Below are 25,975 nucleotides of genomic sequence, written 5' to 3'. Positions count from 1 at the left end.
GGTGTGGCCTTTGGGCCTATATAAGTTCTCTCTGTGGCAGGGCTCAGTAGGTTGCTGCAGCCTTGCTAGCTGGAGCAGCCTCCTGTGCTTTTCCATCTGCCTGTGAGAGCCACCACTGTGGTCATAAGTTTATGTTTAAGGTTTTATGTATGCCTATGTCTTTATATGTGTGTGTTGGTGGATGTTTTATGTTGGGACCTTTATATGTTTCTGTGCAGCATATGGTTCTGGATCCCTGTCTCTTTAGGGATCCAGTCAGCAGGGCTGTGGCAGGTTGGTGAACTTTCGTTCGCCTGCCATTTCCGTATAGCTGTTCCTGTCTCCCTTTTCCCAACAGCTTGGCCATTGAGGCTCCTGCTCCTCCGTGTCAAGGAGGAGTAGGTTGCCTTACCCAGCTCCTAGCGCAGGGATCTGCGGAGGGTAAGATAGGGCTCCGAGGTTCCTGCGCATGGGCCCTCCTACCCTAAAGGTCGGCCCATGCAGGTTAGGAGTTAGGGTCAGGGTAGGGATGCGTGAGGAGGTGACCTGCTCCCTATCCTGTGGCCTCATGGCCGAGTAGCCACTTCAACACCTGGCATCTCACGGCTGAGGGTTTCCCCCATCCTCAGCCGTGACACATCACCGTCCAGCCTTTCCGTTCTCCTGCTCCGTTTAGGGGCAGGAGAACGGAAAGGACGGGTAAGCACATAACTGATGCCAAACTGAGTCAAACGGAGCCTGAGGACGCCATAGACTATAATGGGGTCCGTTATGTTTCCGGAGACAAAAGTTGTGCATGCAGGACTTTTGTCTCCGCTTAAAAATCATCTTCTGAGCGGAAACATAACGGACCCCATTATAGTCTAAGGGCTCCGTTTGACTCCGTTTGGCGTCAGTTATGTGCTTATCCGTTCTTTCCGTTCTCCTTCCCCTAAACGGAGCAGGAGAATGGAAAGGCTGAACGGTGATGTGAACGAAGCCTAACCCCTTTAGAGGCTATGGACACCATTAACATGAATGCATGTATTTGTGGCTGAAAAGTAACATTGCAACATTTTTTTAAATGTTGCAATGTGTGGGTATGACCACAAGCAACAGTTCTAAAGTAGAATTTTTGCTGATTTTGATGGGTTTTCATAGCAAAATTCAAAATGAATCTGTAGCAAAGTCAGGATGTTTTACATACAGATTTGTCCTGGATTTTGCCACAGATTTCAGCCTTTGCATTGCAAAATGTAAAATATTAGCATTTTTTTACGCAGTGTGTGGATGAGATTTGTTTAAGGCCTCATGCACACGAACATATGCGTTTTGCAGTCCGCAAGTATAGGACATGTTCTGTGTTTTTGTGGAACGGACATATGGATGCAGAAAGCACACAAATCATCCTGTGCGTGTGTTCTGTATCTATATGTCCTTACCACAAGAAGACTATGGGGACATTTATTAAGACCAGCGAATTATACACCGGTCTTAATCCCTCTGTGGAGGCGCCAAAGTTTTACATGCACTAAAGTCTACATCATTTTGTCTCTTTCTGCCACTGGCTGTGCGACATGCTTTAAACTACGTTATCTCCCTTGCTGGCGTAGTTTAAGGCCATTTTCCACACCATCAAATAATGAATGAGACAGGCGATTTGCGGGCCGCAAAACACACCACGCCTATGTCTGCAAAATTGAAAACAATTGGTTTGCAAAAAAAAAAATGCAGATGGCACCTAGACTGCATCTGAATTTTGCAGACCGCAACATCGATACGGTCGTGTGCACGGGGCCTTAGTCCCATCCACTTTGATGCTACTGTAAACTGCTGTGGATCTGTGCAACACAAATCTGCTGCTGCAAATTGGCAGCATATACATCCTTTGTGGGCATACTCTTTCTGCATCTTCTACGCCTCACATTATGCTAAGTGAACTCCTGCCTGTGCTCGTTCTGCTCAGCTCAAATCCTGTATGGATGTGGTATATCATATACCGATACAGGCTTAAAGTAGAGCGGAGCAAGCAAAATCAAGAGCTCTCATGGCACAGCGCTGCTCCTGCCTGTGCATCAGTCATGTGATTATCCAGAGCTTTTAGCGAGCGGTGATGGTACAGGCAGGAGTAGAGGTGTGTGCTGCTGCCTATACAGCGCTCACTGCAGCCCCAGTGGAATCCGTACACCAGTACACCGCCAATCTGCCAGTGGTGAATGAGTATACAGACTCCAAAGTGCTATTTTTCTAGGAAAAAAAAATAATGTACTGCAAAAACTACAATAGGTTTTAATAAAGTTCAGTTGGTGCAAATTGCAGCAGAATTCTGGCACATAAAAAAAAATAAAAAATCTATGTGTGCAATTGGTCAGCTACTCAGAAATCGATAATGACTATTCAGATATATTGCAGGGTCGCTTGAAATCCCGAAATAAAGAAAAGGATAAAGAAAAAAATGAAGACGAAGCTGCCAAAGCTGAAGCAAAGGAAAGCCAAGAGCCAACATCTCCTGGGAAAGACAAATCAGACTCTTCCAGGTAAAACTATTGCACTAAGGCCTCATGCACACGACAGTATTTTTTCACGGTCCGCAAAACGGGGTTCCGTTGGTCCGTGATCCGTGACCGTTTTTTCGTCCGTGGGTCTTCCTTGATTTTTGGAGGATCCACAGACATGAAAAAAAAGTTGTTTTGGTGTCCGCCTGGCCGTGCGGAGCCAAACGGATCCGTCCTGAATTACAATGGAAGTCAATGGGGACGGATCCGTTTGACGTTGACACAATATGGTGCAATTGCAAACGGATCCGTCCCCATTGACTTTTAATGTAAAGTCAGGAGTCCCTTTTATACCATCGGATCTGAGTTTTCTACAATCCGATGGTATATTTTAACTTGAAGCGTCCCCATCACCATGGGAAAGCCTCTATGTTAGAATATACCATCGGATTTGAGTTACATCGTGAAAACTCATATCCGACAGTATATTCTAACACAGAGGCGTTCCCATGGTGATGGGGACGCTTCTAGTTAGAATATACTACAAACTGTGTATATGATTGCCCCCTGCTGCCTGGCAGCACCCGATCTCTTACAGGGGGCTATGATACGCACAATTAACCCCTCAGGTGCAGCACCTGAAGGGGTTAATTGTGCGTATCATATCCCCCTGTAAGAGATCAGGGGCTGCCAGGCAGCAGGGGGCAGACCCCCCTCCCTCCCCAGTTTGAATATCATTGGTGGCCAGTGCGGCCCCCCTCCCTCCCTCTATTGTATTATCATTAGTGGCACAGTGTGCGGCCCCCTCCCTCCCTCTATTGTATTTAACTCATTGGTGGCACAGTGTGCGGCCCCCTCCCTCCCTCTTGTATTTAACTCATTGGTGGCACAGTGTGCGGCCTCCCTCCCTCTATTGTATTTAACTCATTGGTGGCACAGTGTGCGCCCTCCCTCCCTCTATTGTATTTAACTCATTGGTGGCACAGCGTGCGGCCTCCCCCCCCCCCCCACGATCATTGGTGGCAGCGGAGAGTTCCGATCGGAGTCCCAGTTTAATCGCTGGGGCTCCGATCGGTAACCATGGCAACAAGGACGCTACTAACAATATTAGAAGCATCATACCTGCTGGCTGCTTTGATGTCTGTGACCGGCCGGGAGCTCCTCCTACTGGTAAGTGACAGGTCTGTGCGACGCATTGCTTAATGATCTGTCACTTACCAGTAGGAGGAGCTCCTGGACAGTCACAGACAGTGCAGCAGCCAGCAGGTAAGTTTGATGCTTCTCCGCTGCCACCAATGATCGGGGGGGAAGGGGGGCCGCACACTGTGCCACCAATGAGTTAAATACAGTAGAGGGGGGGGCCGCACTGGCCACCAGTGATATAAATACAATAGTGGGAGGGGGGTCCGCACTGGCCACCCCTGAAATTGAGGGAGGGAGGGGGGGTCGCACTGGCCACCAATGAGTTAAATACAATAGAGGGAGGGGGGCCGCACACTCTGCCACCAATGAGTTAAATACAGTAGAGGGAGGGGGGGGGCCGGGGGGGCTGCACTGGCCACCAGTGATATAAATACAATAGAGGGAGGGGGGCTGCACTGGCCACCCCTGAAATTGAGGGAGGGAGGGGGGGCCGGGGGGGCCGCACTGGCCACCAATAAGTTAAATACAATAGAGTGAGGGAGGGGGGGCCGCAATTGAAACTGGGGAGGGAGGGGGGTCTGCCCCCTGCTGCCTGGCAGCCCCGGATCTCTTACAGGGGGCTATGATACGCACAATTAATCCCTTCAGGTGCGACACCTGAGGGGTTAATTGTACGGATCACAGCCCCCTGTAACAGATCGGGGGCTGGCAGGCAGCAGAGGGCAGTTATGTACACAGTTCGTAGTATATTCTAACTAGAAGCGTCCCCATCACTATGGAAACGCCTCTGTGTTAGAATATACTGTCGGATCTGAGTTTTCACGAAGTGAAAACTCAGCTCTGAAAAAGCTTTATGCAGACGGATCTTCGGATCCGTCTGTATGAAAGTAATCTACGGCCACGGATCACGGACACGGATGCCAATCTTGTGTGCATCCGTGTTTTTTCACGGACCCATTGACTTGAATGGGTCCGTGAACCGTTGTTCGTCAAAAAAATAGGACAGGTCATATTTTTTTGACGGACAGGATACACGGATCACGGATGCGGCTGCAAAACGGTGCATTTTCCGATTTTTCCACTGACCCATTGATAGTCAATGGGTCCGTGAAAAAAGCCGAAAACGGCACAACGGCCACGGATGCACACAACGGTCGTGTGCATGAGGCCTTAGACTAAGTCTACAACATAGAGAGGTGACAAATAGGGGGAACATATCTGAAACACACATAGTGCAACAGCACTCTACAAACCAAATAGAGTACAAAAGTATATTATATTGTAAATGCTATGCTAATAACTTAGAGATGCTTAGCAAATACATTTTGTACAAAATCATTTGAGCCCGTCTGCCGCACGCCAAGGCGATCTCTATAAGACGGGTCCTAATACTAAAACTCACCTGTTGGGTGCCATGACAGCGACCATGAAATTCAGCAAGTGCAGGTCCCACATCCCTGGATTCAATGAAGTCCATTTTGGCACCACAGAGATATAAACCAAAAGGGGCCCAGCATACATGTGGGACCTGCACTTCCTGAATTTCATGGTCGCTGTCATGGCACCCAACAGGTGAGTTTTAGTGGTAGTACCCGTCTTATAGAGATCGCCTTGGCGTGCGGCAGACGGGCTCAAATGATTTTGTACAAAATGTATTTGCTAAGCATCACTAAGTTATTAGCATAGCATAGCAGTTACAATATAATATACTTTTGTACTCTATTTGGCTTGTAGAGTGCTGTTGCACTATGTGTTTGTCAGATATATATTTGCAGCCACAGCAACGTGCACCTGCGCATTGGGATGTGCTGAGTCTGACCCCTCCCCCCTTTTTGTTTGTAAATAGTGGGAACGTATCACGTGCAGTTATTTTGAGGTCAGGTTTGCTGGATACAAAATTCTATCAAAATGTTACATGTTTGAATAGGAGATTCCTTAAATTTTTATGCCACCCACCTACTGGAGTCACAGTACACAACATCTTCCCACTTTTTATAAAGTTGCAATTATTAACTGTGTCTAAATCCGACCAAGCAGCGAGTCATGCTCAATTTCCTCAGCATTGTTGCAAATTTATGTGATAGGGCAAAAGATTAATAGCAGCGGGTACACCTATATCAATCAGTAACACATGTACTATAGTAGCAGGTACACCTATATCCATCAGTTACACATGTACTAGTAGTAGCAGGTACACCTATATCAATCAGTAACACATGTACTGTAGTAGCAGGTACACCTATATCAATCAGTAACACATGTACTGTAGTAGCTGGTACACCTATATCCATCAGTTACACATGTACTGTAGTAGCAGTTACACCTATATAAATCAGTAACACATGTACTGTAGTAGCGGGTACACCTATATCCATCAGTTACACATGTACTATAGTAGCAGATACACCTATATCCATCAGTTACACATGTACTGTAGCAACCGGTACACATATCCATCAGTTACTTGTGTACTATAGAAGCAGATACACCTATATCCATCAGTTACACATGTGCGTTAATTTCTTAACGATAATTTGTTTTCCCTTAGTCCTAACAGCAGCACATGTGGGGGTTTATCCGCTCCAGTGAAACTGGACGGACAGACGGAATATTTAATGAAGTAAAGTAATCAAATAAATCAATGCCCCCATTACCTCACTATAAGAGGCCAAACTCCCCATACATCAGTGTGTCATAACAAGAAACTCTCAAAAAACAAAGGGAGGGATATTTGTGTACTGCTGTTAGGACTAAGGAAAAGCAAATTATCGTTAAGAAATTAACGCTTCCCTTATGTCCTAACCAGCAGCACATGTGGACACTTAGCAAGAAGTTAGCCTAGAGGGTAGGGACTTCAATGCTGAATGGAATTCAAAACAGACCGCCCAAAGGCAGTGTCTTCTGAACCCCTGCGGTTGAGTCTATAATGGCTCACAAAGGTAGAATGTGAGCTCCAGGAGGCCGTGGAACAGATCTGTTCCAGAGAAATAAGAGACCTTTCGGCCCAACTAGTAGAGACTGCTCGGGTGGAGTGAGGAGTGACAAAGGCAGGAGAAGGTCTATTCTGGGAAGCGAAAGATACTCTGCCGCTCTGATCCATCTACTTAGAGTAGGCTTAGAGGCCTTCTTCCCTTTATTCCTGCCAAAGAACGGGATAAGAAGATTCTCTGACCTTCTGAACTTCCGGGATCTCTCAATGTATTTTTCCAAACATCTGGCCACATCCAGAGTATGGAGGGAGCTTTCTTCTGCAGAGGAAGAAGAGGAACATAACACGGGCAAAGACACAACTTGATTAATGTTGTGCACAGAGGGCACCTTAGGAAAAAAGTTGGGTAAAAAACGTAAAAGGACTCTGTCCGGTAAAAATAAAGTGTATGACTCATACGCGGAAAAAGCCTGAAGCTCTGAAATGCGTTTGGCCGAAGTTACTGCCAACAAAAAGGTTACCTTCCAGGATAAAAACTTAAAGTCCACTTCTTCCAAGGGTTCAAAGTGAGGACCACTTAACTCTTTAAGCACCACTGAGAGATCCCACTGTGGTATAGGTCTTGAAATGCTAGGCTTAAGATGTAAGGCTCCTTTAAGGAACCTCTTAACCTCTGTACCTTGAGTGTAGAAGGGCTGAGGCCCTTATCTAGTCCATCCTGCATGAACTGGAGAATAGCTGATACTGGAGGATCCTGAGATGGTACTTGATAAGATGCACACCATAGAAGAAAAATGTGCTTTACCCTAGCGTAGGCCTTGACAGTTGCAAGAGCTCTGGAATGAGACATCGTTCTTAAGACCGCTGCTGATAGCCCTTCAGGCTCTAGAGGGGACTCATCAATCTCCAGGCTGTCAGATTGAGTCTGGATGGATCCAGGCAGAGCTGAGTGCCCCGGGACACCAGGTTCTGCATTGGGGAAGCTTACAATATTGCCCTCGGCTCATCTGCATGAGCAGGGTAAACCAAGACCTCCTGGGCCAGAATGGAATCACGGCTATTACTGAGGCTTGGTCCTGCCGAATCTTCATCAATACCCTGGGTATCATGGCGATGGGAGGAAATATGTAGGCCAGCCTGAACTCCCATGGAATTGACAGAGCATCTACTGCCAAGGGATTGTCCTCCCGATACAGGGAACATAACATTTCCACTTTGTTCATTGAATCTTGTCGCCATAAGATCTATGTCTGGGCGACCCCACCAGAGAGTGATCTGATGAAAGATCTCCTGATTCAGAGACATTTCTCCTAGAGCTGGGACTCCTCTGCTGAGCTGGTCCGCAACCACATTCAGGGACCCCCGAATGTGAACTGCTGAAAGGTGGGAAAGATTCTGCTCTGCCCAAGGCAGAATTAGACCTACTTCTGAGAGTAGACTCTGAGACCCGGTGCCTCCCTGTTTGTTGATGTAGGATACCACAGTAGAATTGTCCGAACAAACCCTTACAGCCTTGTTTCTGATAAGGGGGAAAAAATAAAAGCGAGCCATCCAGATTGCTCTGAGTTCTCTCAGATTGGATGACATCAAACGCACTTGAGGGCTCCAGGATCCTTGAACTTGAAGTTCCTCTAGATGGGCACCCCAGCCAAGAAGGGATGCATCTGTCGTCAACAGGATCCAACAAGGTTGGATCAAGGACCTCCCATCTTTGACCTGTTCCCACCACTTCAGTGTGCGGCGAGCTTGAGATGACAGGGATCACTTTGTCTCTAGCCCTCTGGGAGTTCGATCCCATAGACTCAGTACTTCCGTCAGCTTGAAGAGGGCGAATATGCCACAAGGCCCAAGGAATGTTATGCCTAACATCCTTATCAATACTCTGATAGTTACCCGTGAACCATGAGTTGCTCTGCAGTCTTGGAAATGCGTAACTTCCTTTCCGGAGAAATGTAGAGCGTCATGTTGGCAGAATCTATTATGAACGCTAGAAACCTCCTGGTAGTAGAGGGAGAAATCTCTGACTTCTGCCAATTGATAATCCACCCCAAGCGCTAGAGGAACGACTGAACCTGCAGAAGATGAAGCGTCTCTACCAAGTGGGCTTTTAGAAGCCAATCATCCAGATATGGAATGATCTCCAGGCCTCTCAATCTGAGGGGAGTTACTACAGCTATTACCACTTTGGTGAAGATGTAGGGCGCGGTTGGGATGCCGAAGGGAAGCGTGGCAAACTGAAAATGTTTCACCATTCCCCTGAGACTCACTGCCACTCATAGATACTTCATGTAGGCCAGGCACACAGGGATGTGAAGATAGGCATCCCTTAGGTCCGGTGTAACCATCAGGTCCCCTGGGCTCAGGATGCTGATTACCGATTTGATGGTTTCCACCCGGAACCGCCTTTTCTTTATGAATCGGTTGGGGTAGCAGAGATCTATGATCATGCGCCAACCGCCTGTGGCTTTGGGAACAAGGAAAACTGGCGAATAAATGCTGGATCCAATCTTTTCTGGAGGAACCTCCTCCAAGGCCCCTTTCCGCCTGTATTCCAGTATAGCCTCCTCCAACACCGTTTGCTTCTCGTCAAAACAATTTTTTCTGGGGGAACAGAGAAAAATTCTATCCTGTACCCTGTCCTTATTATATTCAGGACCCAGGGATCTGGAACAAACTCTGTCCAGGTATTTAGAAAAAAAAGTTAAACTGCCTCCTACTGGGAGGTCTGAAAGAATAGGAGTCAACTTTATGACTGGACCTGACGGAAGGGGAGGGCCGTCACTGGTCAGCTTTATTGTTTTTGTTCCCACCGGAATGATATGATCCTCCCTTCCTGGACCCATGGCCTCTCTGAGCCCTGGATTGGCCCTGAAAGGGTCTGGACCCTCTACCCTGCCTACCCCTACCCCTAGGGGTTTAAGGGAGGCATTTACCTTTTTTTATCGGCAAGACCCTCCATAATGCAGTCCAGTTCAGCCCCAAAAAGCCTTCCTGGCTCGTAAGGGAGGCTGCATAAATTATACTTGGAGGCATTATCTGCCACCCAAGGTTTTAGCCATAGTGGCCTCCTACCCGCTGAAGAGAGGCCTTAGAGGCTCATTTTAACTGCTGTGGGCCAGAGTCACACAGAAAATCTACGGCAAGTAGAATGGACTTAAACTGCGCCAGGATGTCATCACAGGATATGCCAGAGTCGATATCCGACTGCACCTGAGGATATAGCCACAAATGCAGCAGCAGCGGTGGAGTAATATCTTCTCAAGGTGCATTCTACCCGCCTGTCCATCGGGTCCTGTAAGTTGGAGCCATCATCAGCCGGGTCAAGGGTCCTCTTAGACAATTTTGCGATTGCCAAATCAACTTTGGGCACAGTGCCCCACTGGTCTAATTGGGATGTCACAATCGGGAACATGGACTTGAAGCGCTTTGAGATGACCGGTGCCTTCTCAGGATGCTTCCATTCTAGCTTCATTAACCGAGACAGAGTCTCGTCCACTTTAAAGGCCCTTGGCCCCCTAGAGGTGGACTCTGAAGCTTCCCCGGGATCAACATCCTGGTCCCCCGACCGGATGGATCTAAGTGACCTCTGGGTCTTCTCTACAGGAAATAAGTACCTTACAGCCTCTTCTTCCTGCCCGCTAGACTCAGTGGAATGGACTTCGTCCACGGTATGGTAGGCTTCCTCCTGCATAGGAGTGGGTCTCAGAGGAGATCAGACACCGGGTCTTCTGGATGACACGGAATCCCTTAGGGTGTTCATTGAGGACTCCACAAAGTCCTTTACCCAGACTACTACGTCCCGTATGGTAGGCTCCGTATCAGGAGGCAGAGGAGGAGGACGGCAAGAGGGACAACTAATAAATTCATAGGAGTCTGCTAGAGGGGTGTCACAATCCCTACACGCCAAATGCTTGCTCTTGGATGGCGTCTTGCACCCAGACCGATCCCCATCACCGGGAGAGGACATTATCTACAGAGAAAAAGTTATAATGAATGAACAATGTCTATCCCTTAGACAAAGAAAGAAGCAGCAAACCTATCAGGCACAGGAAAGCTGCTAACTAAAGTAGTTTGCCTCAGTAGCCAACCCAAGGCTGCAAACAGCACAGCCTGGAAGGACTGGAGGCTTTATATATTTAAATTTGGCGCCCAGAGTGACGTCAGACGCCAGGTTTGAACAAACTTTAATCATTGTTGTTCACTGACAGACCACCAGAGGGCGCTGGCACACAAGCTCCCGCAGGTGATGTGAGGAAACCAAACAGGAAGCTGAATACAGGAGGTCCGTGCCTAGAATAGGAGCTTGCCTGCCTCCACCACGCTGCACGGCAGTACCAGCTTCCATCAGATAAGTAGCAACCCTGAAAGAAAAATACAAGGTTAGCATGTAATCTAAGAGTACGGCAGCCAAATGGCTGCCCCCGTCTGTCCTGCAGTCCCAAAGGACAGAAAAAAAAACACTGATATATGGGGGGTTTGGCCTCTTATAGTGAGGTAATGGGGGCGTTGATTTATTTGATTACTTTACTTCATTAAATATTCTATTTGTCCTACAAGTTTCACTGGGGCGAATAAACCCCCACATGTGCTGCTGGTTAGGACGTAAGGGGAACTGTAGAAGCAAGTACACCTATATCCCATCAGTTACACATGTACTACATCAGCAGGTACACCTATATACATCAGTTACACATGTACTATAGTAGCAGGTATATCTATATCCATCAGTTACACATGTACTATAGCAGCAGGTACACCTATATCCATCAGTTACACATGCACTGTAGCAGCAGGTACACTTATATCCATCTGTTACATGTGTACTATAGAAGCAGATACACCTATATCCATCAGTTACACGTGTACTACATCAGCAAATACACCTATATCCATCAGTTACACATGTACTACATCAGCAAATACACCTATATCCATCAGTTACACATGTACTACATCAGCAAATACACCTATATCCATCAGTTACACATGTACTATATCAGCGGGTACACTTATATCCATCAGTTACACATGTACTACATCAGCAAGTACACCTATATCCATCAGTTACACATGTACTATATCAGCAGGTACACTTATATCAATCAGTTACACATGTACTACATCAGCAGGTACACCTATATCCATCAGTTACACATGTACTACATCAGCAGGTACACCTATATCCATCAGTTACACATGTACTACATCAGCAGGTACACCTATATCCATCAGTTACACATGTACTACATCAGCAGGTACACCTATATCCATCAGTTACACATGTACTACATCAGCAGGTACACCTATATCCATCAGTTACACATGTACTATATCAGCGGGTACACTTATATCCATCAGTTACACATGTACTACATCAGCAAGTACACCTATATCCATCAGTTACACATGTACTATATCAGCAGGTACACTTATATCAATCAGTTACACATGTACTACATCAGCAGGTACACCTATATCCATCAGTTACACATGTACTACATCAGCAGGTACACCTATATCCATCAGTTACACATGTACTACATCAGCAGGTACACCTATATCCATCAGTTACACATGTACTACATCAGCAGGTACACCTATATCCATCAGTTACACATGTACTACATCAGCAGGTACACCTATATCCATCAGTTACACATGTACTACATCAGCAGGTACACCTATATCCATCAGTTACACATGTACTACATCAGCAGGTACACCTATATCCATCAGTTACACATGTACTACATCAGCAGGTACACCTATATCCATCAGTTACACATGTACTATATCAGCGGGTACACTTATATCCATCAGTTACACATGTACTACATCAGCAAGTACACCTATATCCATCAGTTACACATGTACTATATCAGCAGGTACACTTATATCAATCAGTTACACATGTACTACATCAGCAGGTACACCTATATCCATCAGTTACACATGTACTACATCAGCAGGTACACCTATATCCATCAGTTACACATGTACTACATCAGCAGGTACACCTATATCCATCAGTTACACATGTACTACATCAGCAGGTACACCTATATCCATCAGTTACACATGTACTACATCAGCAGGTACACCTATATCCATCAGTTACACATGTACTACATCAGCAGGTACACCTATATCCATCAGTTACACATGTACTACATCAGCAGGTACACCTATATCCATCAGTTACACATGTACTATATCAGCGGGTACACTTATATCCATCAGTTACACATGTACTACATCAGCAAGTACACCTATATCCATCAGTTACACATGTACTATATCAGCAGGTACACTTATATCAATCAGTTACACATGTACTACATCAGCAGGTACACCTATATCCATCAGTTACACATGTACTACATCAGCAGGTACACCTATATCCATCAGTTACACATGTACTACATCAGCAGGTACACTATATCCATCAGTTACACATGTACTACATCAGCAGGTACACCTATATCCATCAGTTACACATGTACTACATCAGCAGGTACACCTATATCCATCAGTTACACGTCTACTACATCAGCAGGTACACCTGTAAACTCCTGTGTTGCCTAGAGATGTAGAGTTAATTATTTAACTGTAAAAATTCTTTCTTTATGCAACCACCCCTAGCCGATCTTATTATATACACAGTAATGAGTTTAACAGGAACTGCATACATTTGTGTGAAGTGAGCTCCCCCCTGTGTGCGTATAAGACACTGCCACCTTGATGACTGTACATAATAGCCATTACTGTTAACCCCTTCACCAGCCTAGACAACTTGAGATTTTGATGCCTAGTTTGAGACAACGGTCATTGAAAGATCTACTAGCATACTTAGGGTCCTAGTGGCCACAGAGCCAATTCACCATCCACAATAATGTTCACACATATGATCCCTGCCAAGTAGGATCTATACTCACCAATGTGATGGGTCAAGGCCAGATCAAGGATAATAGAGACCTCTGGTAAGATTGTGGTGGGGACCACTGGATAAATAGCTTACACTGATAGATTCACATTGGTTAGCCCCACTTACAACAATGGCATCTGGCGGATCTCTGAAATGTTTGAAGACTGACCCAGCGTCTCTGGTCTACTCTGTGGGAGCAAAAATCAAGGTGATTGTTAACACTACTGATCCTTTGCGTAACCCGGAGATTAAAGGCTAAATTTATCATGAGGAGTCTGCATTGGCTTAAAATTTACCAAATTTATTAAATGTTATTTGTTGTTTGGTAGATTTGGCACATCTTTAAATATTACACTTCTGTCTTAACACAGTATGTTACTCCAGTTTACTTTTACTGTACTGGAGTAAGGTTGGCTTCACAAGGAACTGAATGGTGGTGCCCTCCCTATAATCCAGTCCTACAGATGGTAATTTTAACCCTATAGTGACATGTATAGGAGATGTTGGGAGTTTAAAGATGGCTGCAAGCTCAGGAGCTGGGGGTTGATGGCTGTGAACCCCAGTCGGTATCCATGATCAATAGCTACTGACTGCGGCATGTGCATAGTAAGTCAGAGGGAAGAGTGTACCTCAGACCACTGTTTGTCCTCTATGCAGCAAAATCATGGGGTGCCATTTGGTTGTCATAGCATTTAATTTACCATATCAATACATGATATGGCAAATTAAATGGTGCCATGGTGCCAACTTGTCCCAAAAAAAAACAAAAGCCCTCACATGGCTATGTAAACAGAAAAGTTAAAAAACAACAACTGGCTCATGGAAAATGGAGAGGGAAAAATGAAAACAACAAAATGAAAGGGGTCAAGGGGTGCCAAGAGGTTAATCCATATACTTGGGCAGATTTATGAAAACTGTCTTTGTTACCCATAGCAACCAATCACAGTACAGCTTTAGTTTTTCCCACATCAGCTTAAAAGGGTTCTTCAGGAAATTGTTAAAAATGTCTAAGGAGGCAGGGGCCTTACAAAATACAGTGCTTCTGTGCTTGCATGTACTCCACATTGGTGAGTGTTCCTGTCAGGCTGCTCAGAATTCCTACAACAGATACTAATGGAGTGATGCTGTGTGCAATAGGCAGTCAGGCTGAGCAGCCTGATAGGAATGGTAAAGTGCCTTCTGCATGTGCAAGCAACCCATCCTGGTCACATTCTAGGGTGGCTGCTTGAGGCCATTTTTAATCATGCCAGGAGAACCTCTTAAAATCTTTTAAAAAATGTAATACATCCAAACATATACTGCACTGATATAATACCCTTCAGTCTAAAGACCACAAACAGCTACACATTACACCAGGATACTGCCACCATACATACAGTGGGATGCGAAAGTTTGGGCAACCTTGTTAATCGTCATGATTTTTCTGTACAAATCGTTGGTTGTTACGATAAAAAATGTCAGTTAAATATATCCTATAGGAGACACACACAGTGATATTTGAGAAGTGAAATGAAGTTTATTGGATTTACAGAAAGTGTGCTATAATTGTTTAAACTAAATTAGGCAGGTGCATACATTTGGGCACTATTGTCATTTTATTGATTCCAAAACCTTTAGAACTAATTATTGGAACTCAAATTGGCTTGGTAAGCTCAGTGACCCCTGACCTACATACACAGGTGAATCCAATTATGAGAATTAATATTTAAGGGGGTCAATTGTAAGTTTCCCTCCTCTTTTAATTTTCTCTGAATTGTGGCAACATGGGGGTCTCAAAACAACTCTCAAATGACCTGAAGACAAAGATTGTTCACCATCATGGTTTAGGGGAAGGATACAGAAAGCTGTCTCAGAGATTTCAGCTGTCTGTTTCCACAGTTAGGAACATATTGAGGAAATGGAAGACCACAGGCTCAGTTCAAGTTAAGGCTCGAAGTGGCAGACCAAGAAAAATCTCGGATAGACTGAAGCGACGAATGGTGAGAACAGTCAGAGTCAACCCACAGACCAGCACCAAAGACAGACAACATCATCTTGCTGCAGATGGAGTCACGTCCACAGCACAAAAAGTGCCGCTTGAGGTGGGCTAAAGCACATTTGGACTTCATTTTGGAATAAGGTGCTGTGGACTGATGAGATTAAAATTTAGTTATTTGGCCATAACAAGCGGCGTTATGCATGGAGGAAAAAGAACACAGCATTCCAAGAAAAACACCTGCTACCTACAGTAAAATATGGTGGTGGTTCCATCATGCTGTGGGGCTGTGTGGCCAGTGCAGGGACTGGAAATCTTGTCAAAGTTGAGGGACGCATGGATTCCACTCAGTATCAGCAGATTCTGGAGACCAATGTCCAGGAATCAGTGACAAAGCTGAAGCTGCGCCGGGGCTGGATCTTTCAACAAGACAACGACCCAAAACACTGCCCAAAATCCACTAAGGCATTTATGCAGAGGAACAAGTACAACGTTCTGGAATGGCCATCTCAGTCCCCAGACCTGAATATAATTGAAAATCTGTGGTGTGACTTAAAGAGACCTGTCCATGCTCGGAAGCCATCAATCCTGAATAAACTAAAGATGTTTTGTAAAGAGGAATGGTCCAAAATACCTTCAACCAGAATCCAGACTCTCATTGGAACCTACAGGAAGCGTTTAGAGGCTGTAATTTCTGCAAAGGGAGGATCTACTAAATAGTGATTTAATTTCTTTTTTGTGGTGCCCAAATTTATGCACCTGCCTAATTTTGTTTAAACAATTATAGCACGCTTTCTGTAAATCCAGTAAACTTAATTTCACTTCTCAAATATCACTGTGTGTCTCCTATATGATTTTATTTAACTGACATTTTTTATCGTAACAACCAACGATTTATACAGGAAAATCATGACGATCAACAAGGTTGCCCAAACTTTCGCATTCCCACTGTATTAACCCGATAAGTGTATTAGCATGAGTATATTTGGGGCGCTGCACAAGTATAGATATGAGATAGTATAAGCACCAACCTGATTCATAGTGCTCTCCCAGACCCCAAATGGAAAGAATGAAAGATTGGTGGATATATATTGCTAATTTAGTTATCCATGCAATATGTATGGTTGCGGTATCCTGGTGTGGTGTGGGGTAGCTGTTTGTGGCCTTTGGTCTGGAGGGTATTACCGGTATATGAGTTCGGCGAATGTTTGAATATAGTATACAATGTGGTTGAATGGGCACCATTGTTTCACCAGCAGCCCTGCTATAGGTGCGCCATCATTTATATGAGTGTGGGGAATGCGTCAGCTGCTGCGGTTTGGTTATATCCTCAGTTACTTGTATTATGGTGTGTGCTGGGTCCAAATTTCTATACAACAGGTAGGAACAGGGGTAGTAACAAACTAATTCTGAAATTTAAACATTTCTCTTTAATTTCAGTCACTCTCTTAATTGGCTGCAAGCGTTAAAGAAAAAGAAGAAAAAGCAACCAAAGTGAAGATTGCCCCAGACAACAGAGGACTGACGTCTTAAAGTGTCAACTTCTCTTTATATGCTGGTCATGTGTGCTGGTTTATCCCATTCCTTATACTGAGCATTTACTGCTATACTAAAAAAATGTCTTAATATGTATGCTGGATCACAGGCAAATTCGTCACTTAAAGGGAAGTTGTACATGTAGTCCTAACTGTGAGCAACATGTCATAGAACAGAAGGAGGTGCACAGAAATATCTGTGGGTAAAGATTCAGTAGAACTGGTGGTTCATTCATTTAAAGCTCCACTCTTTCTATGCCTAATAGTCCAGTGGGTGGTCCTAACCAGTGATTGAAAGCTGCCTCTGTATGCATGTTCATACAGAGAAAGATGTCAGTCACGAGATAGGACTGCCCAGTCGACTCCTAAGCATAGAAATAGTAGAGATTTCAGTAAAAGCAATACTATCAATCTACTCGGCTCCTTCGGCTCTATAACATGCACCCTGCAGATTAGATATCACGTTCAGGTTATCAATTTTTTTTTTTTCCAGATATTTTTTCTCTCTCGGCTTATTTTACTTACTTTTGATATGCGTTTCCTAGGATAACTCATGCGACAAGTGAATATTGATTTTTTTAACACTTTTATATGGGTCGCAAATTTGATTTTCAGATCCCCTGCTAGAAGATTAATTTCTGGCTGCTTGCAGCTAACACTAGAGGGAGCTCATTGGATACAGATTTAGTATGTAGTTTGATTTATATATCCGTGTTAACCTGCCTAGAAAGTGATCATGTGACTGTGTGAAGTGAAAAACTGCGCCAACCAGGGCACTTTGTATCTCCTCTAGCAGCTCCCACAAAAAATATCTAAAAATGATAGTGGAGGCTGGCAAATTTCTTAAATATAAAATTCAGTGGACATTGTATGCTGTGCCAGGCATTAAAATAAATAGCTGTTTTGTGAGGAAATACTCCTCACACGGAAGACCTTTTCCCATTAAATTAAATCTTTCTTTGGCCCAGCAGTTTGAATCATACCATGGCAATGCAAACCCCCCTGGCCAACTTTTATTTACTCATATATGAGGTTACAGGAAAGAGAGGGGCAGGATACAGAGCATTCACTGTCAGTCTGATGGATTTTACTGTGAAAAGTATTCTGCAGCTGCTATGTACTGTGAAACACAGAAGCTGCGGAAGCCAAACTTAGGCTACTTTCACACTAGCGTTCGGCTGTCCGCTTGTGAGCTCCGTTTGTAGGGGCTCACGAGCGGACCCGAACGCTTCCGTCCAGCCCTGATGCAGTCTGAATGGATGCGGATCCGCTCAGACTGCATCAGTCTGGCGGCGTTCAGCCTCCGCTCAGCAGGCGGACACCTGAACGCTGCTTGCAGCGTTCGGGTGTCCGCCTGGCCGTGCGGAGGTGTGCGGATCCATCCAGACTTACAATTTATGTCAATGGTGACGGATCCGTTTGAAGATGCCACAATATGGCTCAATCTTCAAGCGGATCCGTCCCCCATTGACTTTCAATGTAAAAGTCTGGATGGATCCGCTCAGGCTAATTTCACACTTAGCTTTTTTTTGCTAATATAATGCAGACGGATCCGTTCTGAACGGAGCCTCCGTCTGCATTATTATGATCGGATCCGTTCAGAACGGATCCGATCGAACGCTAGTGTGAAAGTAGCCTAAGCAAATTATTATTAAAACCTATTGAAATGTTGTTAGCGCAAAAATACATGGAGATCAATTAAAAGGGGCTTCAAAGGCACACATAGCCTTTAATCACTATATAAACATAGCTCATTGCTACCTCTATTGGCATAATAATCTTGTGGTTTTCACAATAGCTTTTAGATGACAACTGACAGACCTGCTAGGGTCTGTTTTCCCCTGTTACAAGGAAACTGTGTAGTATAAAATCAATTATGTCCCCTGAAAGTTTTTTTCTGACTTCTTGGAGACAAATTGTAAAAAAAAACATGGCCAAAGGCAATATGTCTTAAATGCAACCCCCTACCTAGGCCATGTTATATTTCAAAATAGATTATAGACCTTCTATTCCATGCATTAATCGAGTTATTCACCTTTGAACCCTCTATATTTCTCTTTTATCTTTCTAGTCTTGGTACACATATAGTTGTGAGTTGTGTCTGGCCAGTTGTCTTATGCCAGAGAGCACTGAAGAGAAAAACTCTACATGCTACATTTTTCTATCCAGCATTGGGAGATATTCTGCATTAAAACTGATGCACCAGATGCCAGGAGCTGTCCTATTAAGTGGTAGCTGCTATGGGGGTGAAAGTGGTACTCACAGATCACCGTGGCTATCTCCTCGCTGGTGCTTCCTAGGGCCATGCAGTAACTGAAGAGTACAACCTTTCTTCCCTTGGGGCACTCCATGGAGTTGAGGTTTCTGCCTTGTGGTAGTTGGGGTGCACTTGATGTTGGATGTCTGTTTGGATGCAAGGCAGGAGAGTGGGTGAATTGGCATGGGGATGGTGGAAACAGGAACCAGGCCAGTTGGTGCAATGAATAAAGTCTCTTTTACTTTTGAATGCAAAATGTGGGAGTAGTTCCCCCAGTAATAAAAAAGTCACAATTGCAAATAATATAAATTCTTCCTCAATGGTAGCATTTGGACAACATCAATAATAAGTGTTTTAGTACTCCATTTCCTTGTCTCTCTCTAAAGTCTCTCTGCAGAACCTTAGCCATGCAGTGATGTTCTTGGTATGCTTCTGCAGTTCTCAAGCTAAAGGGTACAGATATAAGATATGGTGGACTAAACTGTCTCAACGTGTGGAAGGCAATGTTTATTCTCACAGCAGCAAAGTCTCTCGGCCATAAACATGCACAATACCTTGCTGTCCGGCTCAAATGCATGGTCTTTTGTGGGTTCTAGACCTTCTTCTAACTTCTCTCAGGAGCATTTTGGTGGTAAAAGTGTTTTCTCGGCTGTAGAAGTCTCAGAGATTAGGGTTATCTGAGCTTGGACCTAGCTGTGAGAAGCTTGCACATGGAGGTCTTCTCTGACCATCAGGCAGAACTAGACCAACTAACTAATCAAGGGGCAGGCCTGGAAACCTAACACAATCAACCAAGAACTTAACCATTGATTGTCCATACAGCACCATTAGGTATGCAAACATAGCAAATCGCAACAATTAACCCTTTTCAGTAACCCTGTTCTGGGATACTGCATGGGGACAGCAAACACTGTTTTCCTAGGATTACCATATATCTTCTTTCCATGGGTGCATCTTTTTGCCTTGCTAATATAACTATGTAAATGCATATATTTTGAGTTATAGTAATATTTATTAATTCATGTTAATTGAATGGTTTTAGCCAATTAGGTACTCTGAGGTGAAATGTTTTATAAGCTTGTTCAAATGCTATGCAAAGTTGTGCAAACTGTATCCACTAGGAATACCAGCCTTACACTTTACCCAGATTTTTCTATTGCCATGCAGTGCACAGAGAATGTCCTTTCGCCACAATTTCTGTGCCGGGCAGATCTCTGCCTAGCCTTTTTATATGTTTACCTGGGTTATCTCACTGTAATGATTGACTAGCAATGGTCGCTGGCTTTCAATGTGCATTTTATGACAGATTACCCAATGGTTCTCCATACAGAGCTTTCATTTGATCCATATATTTTCTTATACCCATAAAGTACAGTCTATAGAAGTATGTTGATTTTTTTCACGGCAGAGAGTAGCAGTGTGTGCTACTAGATACAGTGACATGCTTAAACTGATTTTCTGGGGACAATATTGATCACTTACCCACAGTAGGGTAAGCCCTCAATGTTTGATCTGTGGCCAGAAAGGGGAATGCTGTAGCCCCTTCATTGTTAGACTAGGAACATTGGTAAACGTGGCTTGGAGCGTGGAACATGCACATGGCACTGCAGTTCAGCCCCAGTGACATATCAACGAGCTGCTGGTTGTGTCCCTTCATATTGTTTATCTATAGGTGTCCTCCATCGATCACCTCATAGTGGTTTAACCTAAGGAAAGACAAGCAGTGTCCTTTCTCAGAAAATCTCTTTAAAGGCAATCTGTCACCTCCCTTTCTCACATTACACTGCAGCCAGTGCCTTCTAGGTGACAGACACAGTATCTCAAACATACATTTTGTTATTTTTGTGGATTTGCAAAGTCCCTTTTATCCGGTATGCAAATATGGTGAGAGGAGTCCACTTGGCAGTCCCCAGCTCTAATGTGCCCTGGACCTCCCATCTAATGTGTGCCATGCTTCTCACCTCTGCCCAGGGTTTGATTTAGGGCTTCAGTGACATCAGCAGCTGGAGGAGGTGTGGAAAGGGTCTGGGGCACTGTTAGTGCTGAGGATGCCCAGGGGGCTTTTGTCACCTCATTTGTTTATTAGATAAAACTTTACTAAGTGAGCAGAAAGTATGTCTGGTCTGGGATACTATGTGCCACCTACAGGGCATTGAGAGCAGTTTAATGTATGAAAGATAGGTGACATTCTCTTTAAGGCTTCATGACAAGACTGTATTACAGTTCTTCATCTATGCTTTAGGGAGCTGTAGCATGCCTCAAAAATCTATTGGCATATACTGTATCTCTATATTCCTCTAATTTCTTACAGAGAAAGATTTTTTTTTTCTCTCAACGTCAAAATTGAGCTATTGGATGCCTTATTGTGGGGATATTCTTCCCTAAAAATATTATTTCTTGATGAGAATAGCTTCAAAATTTGGTGGAGTCACCCTATGTCAACACACAGAGTGCTTACTGCTGATGGTGTAGTCTCCCACTCGTGGCAGCGATAACAGGAGTTCACCAATGGAGTGTGAATTAGGGATTTTCTTACTTTTCAAAAATGTCGTCAATTACACGTTGTTCGTAGAGGAATGTCTTTGCAGGTAGTCACTATATTTGATACCGTTGGTAGCTTTACATGGTTCTATGGATCAAATGATTGGATTACGCCACATCCATTACATCTCAGGGAAGTGGCTGAGGATGGTGCAGTCTCTGTTCACAGATTCTAAGGTGCAGCTTTGCATGTCTGCTGACTTTTTTTTTACATAGTACAACACTTTACACGTGAAGTCATTTTTAAGTGGTGACATTTTTATACTGTAATTTGACTGAAATATCATTGTTGCTTTCTATGACACAACTTCTTTTGTACGCCACAATAAGTACAGTATATTGTATTGATAAAGCCATTGTAAGATACAGTAAACTGGGATTATGTGCTTTTTGGGTGTTGTCCACAAGTGACTCGCTGATGGTATCGGAAAATAAATATGTATAAAGTAAACTCTTGGTCTTTGATCATTTTCTTCCTATGCTTGTCTGTAACTATTGCTAGCTCTGTATAAAACACCTTTGTATTGTTTGACTGATTGAGGCACCAGAATAAAAAGCCTGATAAGTTCCATTGGTGGTATGCAGTGGAGTACCAAGGGGGGGGGGCGAGGGGGGGCGGGCCGCCCCGGGTGCCACTCACAAGGGGGGTGCCTGACGGAGTCACCCGTCCCCGGCTCCATCCACTGCTGCGACGCAAAGGATTATTGCGGCGGCGGGCGGCGCGCAACATGACGTGACGACGTCACGACGCTGACGCCGCGCCGCCGCCTTCACGGATCAGAAGAAGGATCTCCATTATACCAGCGGTCGGACGGCCAGACGGCGGGCATCATCAAAATAAATGTGAGAGAGACGACGAGTAAAGTAAATAATTGTGTAATTAAGGGGGGGTGTACCGTGTAATTAAGGTGGGGAGGGAGGGGGTGTAATTAAGGGGGGGTGTTATTAAGGGGAGAAGAGAGGGTGTAATTAAGGGGGGGGGTGCAGGATTTGTTCATTTTATTGATGGGGATTTGGATTTTTTTTCTTTTTGGTGCAGATGGAAAGTGATTTTTTTTTAAGGGGGTGCAGGTTTTTATTTTATTAACCACCTCCGGACCGCCTAACGCAGATGTGCGGTCCGGAGGTGGCAGCGCTGTGCACAGCGACGCATATACGCGTCATCTCGCGAGACGCGAGATTTCCTGTGAACGCGCGCACACAGGCACGGAAGGTAAGTGTTAGCGAGTGGATCTCCAGCCTGCCAGCGGCGATCGCTCGCTGGCAGGCTGGATATGTGATTTTTTTAACCCCTACAGGTATATTAGACGCTGTTTTGATAACAGCGTCTAATATACCTGCTACCTGGTCCTCTGGTGTCCCTTTTGTTTGGATCGACCACCAGAGGACACAGGTAGCTGTGTAAAGTACCACAAAACACCACTACACTACACCCCCCCTGTCACTTATTAACCCCTTTTGAACCACTGATCACCCCTGATCACCCCATATAGACTCCCTGATCACCCCCCTGTCATTGATCACCCCCCTGTCATTGATCACCCCCCTGTAAGGCTCCATTCAGAGGTCCGTATGATTTTTACGGATCCACTGATACATGGATCGGATCCGCAAAACACATGCGGATGTCTGAATGGAGCCTTACAGGGGGGTGATCAATGACAGAGGGGTGATCACCCATATAGACTCCCTGATCACCTCCATCATTGATCACCCCCCTGTAAGGCTCCATTCAGACGTCCGTATGATTTTTACGGATCCACTGATGCATGGATCGGATCCGCAAAACACATGCGGACGTCTGAATGGAGCCTTACAGGGGGGTGATCAATGACGGAGGTGATCAGGGAGTCTATATGGGTGATCACCCCTCTGTCATTGATCACCCCCCTGTAAGGCTCCATTCAGACGTCCGCATGTGTTTTGCGAATCCTAAAATTTGTGCCAAACAAAGGGTTCGCCCCGGGTGCCAAATGCTCTAGGTACGCCCCTGGTGGTATGGTATGAAAATCACGTACAGGTCCCCGAAGTGGAACATGAGGATTTTTCTTCTGCACATCAGATCATCTGGTGACCAGGAAAGTGTTAAGTCTTTTTATGCATGGATGCAACAACAAACACAGACCGTGTGTACACTGGTGACAATGGCGACAGACGGTAATGCTGATGTCACTAATCTGGACCGTCTCCCGAACCATCCTTTAAGCCACGAAGAGAAGGGATCATCACATCCTGAGTTCTCGGCCAATTCTGGGGACAGCGCTGTCAATCCTTCCAGGGCCTTAGTAATGCTGCCGTCAGCTAATAACATATCAAGGCCCATTCTGTTTCGCCATAAGGGTGGTGGGGCCTCGCTGTTCCGCTATTCCTTTTATTGCATCTCTGGTGTAATTAACAAACCTTTGCTGATTGTAATAGATGTAATTAATCCAATCTACAGTACATTCTTATTGATTGTTACCCACCATATGATAGACTCCCACCGTGCTGTGATCTGATTTCTTGCTTTGAACTCATTGGGCACTCCACGGGGAACTCATATGTTATCTATATACAGTGCTGCCCATAATTATTCATACCCCTGGCAAATTATGACTTAAAGTTACATTTCTTCAACGCGCAAGTAATTTTTTGACGGGAAATGACATAGGTGTCTCCCAAAAGATAATAAGATGATGTACAAGAGGCATTATTGTGAAAAAAAATAAAAAATAAATCTCAGCTTTTATTTACATTTGAGACAAATAGTGTCCAGTCCAAAGTATTCATACCCTTCTTAATAATCAATAGAAAAGCCTTTATTGGCTATTACAGCAATCAAACGCTTCCTATAATTGCAGACCAGCTTTTTGCATGTCTCCACAGGTAATTTTGCCCATTCATCTTTAGCAATGAGCTCCAAGTCTTTCAGGTTGGAGGGTCTTCTTGCCATCACCCTGATCTTTAGCTCTCTCCACAGATTCTTAAATGGATTTAAATCTGGACTCTGGCTGGGCCACTGCTAACCATTTCTTCACCACTTTTGCTGCGTGTTTTGGGTCATTGTCATGCTGAAATGTCCACTGGTGCCCAAGGCCAAGTTTCTCTGCAGACTGCCTGATGTTGTTGTTGAGAATCCTCATGTATTGCTCTTTTTTCATGGTGCCGTTTACTGTGATTAGGTTCCCTGGTCCATTGGCTGAAAAACACCCCCAAAGCATTAGGTTCCCACCACCATGTTTGACAGTAGGGATGGTGTTCTTTGGGTTAAAGGCTTCTCCTTTTTTATGCCAAATGAAGGAAACATCATTGTGACCAAACAATTCAATTTTTGTTTCATCTGACCATAACACAGAAGACCAGAAGTCTTCTTCTTTGTCCAGATGAGCTTTTGCAAAGGCCAAGTGACCTTTTGTGTGCCTTATCTGGAGAAGTGGCGTCCTCCTTGAGTTGCATTGTGCAGTGTCCGTTGAGACATTGCCACCAGCAGAGCCCAGATTCACCAGGATGGCCTTGGTGGTGATCCTTGGATTATTTTTTACCTCTCTAACTATCCTCATGGCCAGCACAGGTGTCACTTTTAGCTTCCGACCACGTCCTCTGAGATTTTCCACAGTGCGGAACATCTTGTATTTTTTGCTCAAATGTAAATAAAAGCTGAGAAATGTTTTTTTCCCCCACAATAATGCCTCGTCTTGTACATCTTTTGGGAGACACCTATGTCATTTTCCGTTATAAAGTTACTTGCTGGTTGAATAAAAGTAACTTTAAGTCAAAACTTGCCAGGGGTATGAATAATTATGGGCAGCACTGTAGATGTTAGGGTCGAAGGCTCCCTGGGGGGCTTCTCTCTCCCCCCTATGGTATTTATGAGTCATGTCGAAATGAAGTGGAGAGGCATCACCAACTGAATCAAGGTACACTCTCCTCCGAAATTGTGGATTAACCGGGCTCTTTTTTTCCTGTCACCATATAACCACCAAATGTCAACCCTCAGGGTGGTCTGGTCAGTCCAGGTGGCCGTATAGTTGCTATTATTAGTGATAAGTGGCATAGGCAATATTCAAATTCACAATATTTTGCAAATTTTTAGCTGAATATTCACAATAAATTCACAAATTCAAAGATTCGCAATTGCAAAAATCAACAATATACAGTCATGTGAAAAAATTAGGACACCCTTTGAAAGCATGTGGTTTTTTGTAACATTTTTAATAAAAGGTTATTTCATCTCCGTT

At 44.5% G+C, this 25,975-nt stretch overlaps 2 protein-coding genes across 2 annotated transcripts in view; both read left to right on the top strand.

The window, feature by feature from the left end:
- The window catches only part of TNKS1BP1 (tankyrase 1 binding protein 1), an 83,673-nt gene extending 65,440 nt beyond the window's left edge, over nucleotides 1-18,233 (top strand). Inside the window, exons 9-10 of the mRNA XM_044296430.1 lie at nucleotides 2,371-2,495; nucleotides 16,866-18,233. Coding sequence (XP_044152365.1) covers nucleotides 2,371-2,495; nucleotides 16,866-16,923 — 183 coding nt within the window. The 3' untranslated portion in view covers nucleotides 16,924-18,233. The remainder of the gene's footprint in view (nucleotides 1-2,370; nucleotides 2,496-16,865) is intronic.
- Nucleotides 6,243-13,125, top strand: LOC122940085 (DNA-directed RNA polymerase subunit beta''-like). Its single transcript, XM_044296431.1, has 2 exons — nucleotides 6,243-12,956; nucleotides 13,040-13,125. The coding sequence occupies exons 1-2, from the start codon at nucleotides 11,176-11,178 to the stop codon at nucleotides 13,116-13,118; spliced, it is 1,860 nt and encodes a 619-aa protein (XP_044152366.1). The 5' UTR covers nucleotides 6,243-11,175; the 3' UTR covers nucleotides 13,119-13,125.
- Nucleotides 18,234-25,975: the final 7,742 nt, after the last annotated feature.

The sequence above is a fragment of the Bufo gargarizans genome, chromosome 6 (genome assembly GCF_014858855.1).
Source record: "Bufo gargarizans isolate SCDJY-AF-19 chromosome 6, ASM1485885v1, whole genome shotgun sequence".
NCBI classification, from domain to species: Eukaryota; Metazoa; Chordata; class Amphibia; order Anura; family Bufonidae; genus Bufo; species Bufo gargarizans.
The sequence above is the reverse complement of the archived record's forward strand: the minus strand, read 5'-3'. Positions and strand labels throughout refer to the sequence as shown.

Bases quoted from the DNA above. Each gene is read 5' to 3' on its own strand.
- LOC122940085 (XM_044296431.1), top strand. From the start codon at position 11,176: ATGTACTACATCAGCAGGTACACCTATATACATCAGTTACACATGTAC. The intron at 12,957-13,039 runs GTACACTATATC...CTACATCAGCAG, and splicing joins CACATGTACTACATCAGCAG to GTACACCTATATCCATCAGT.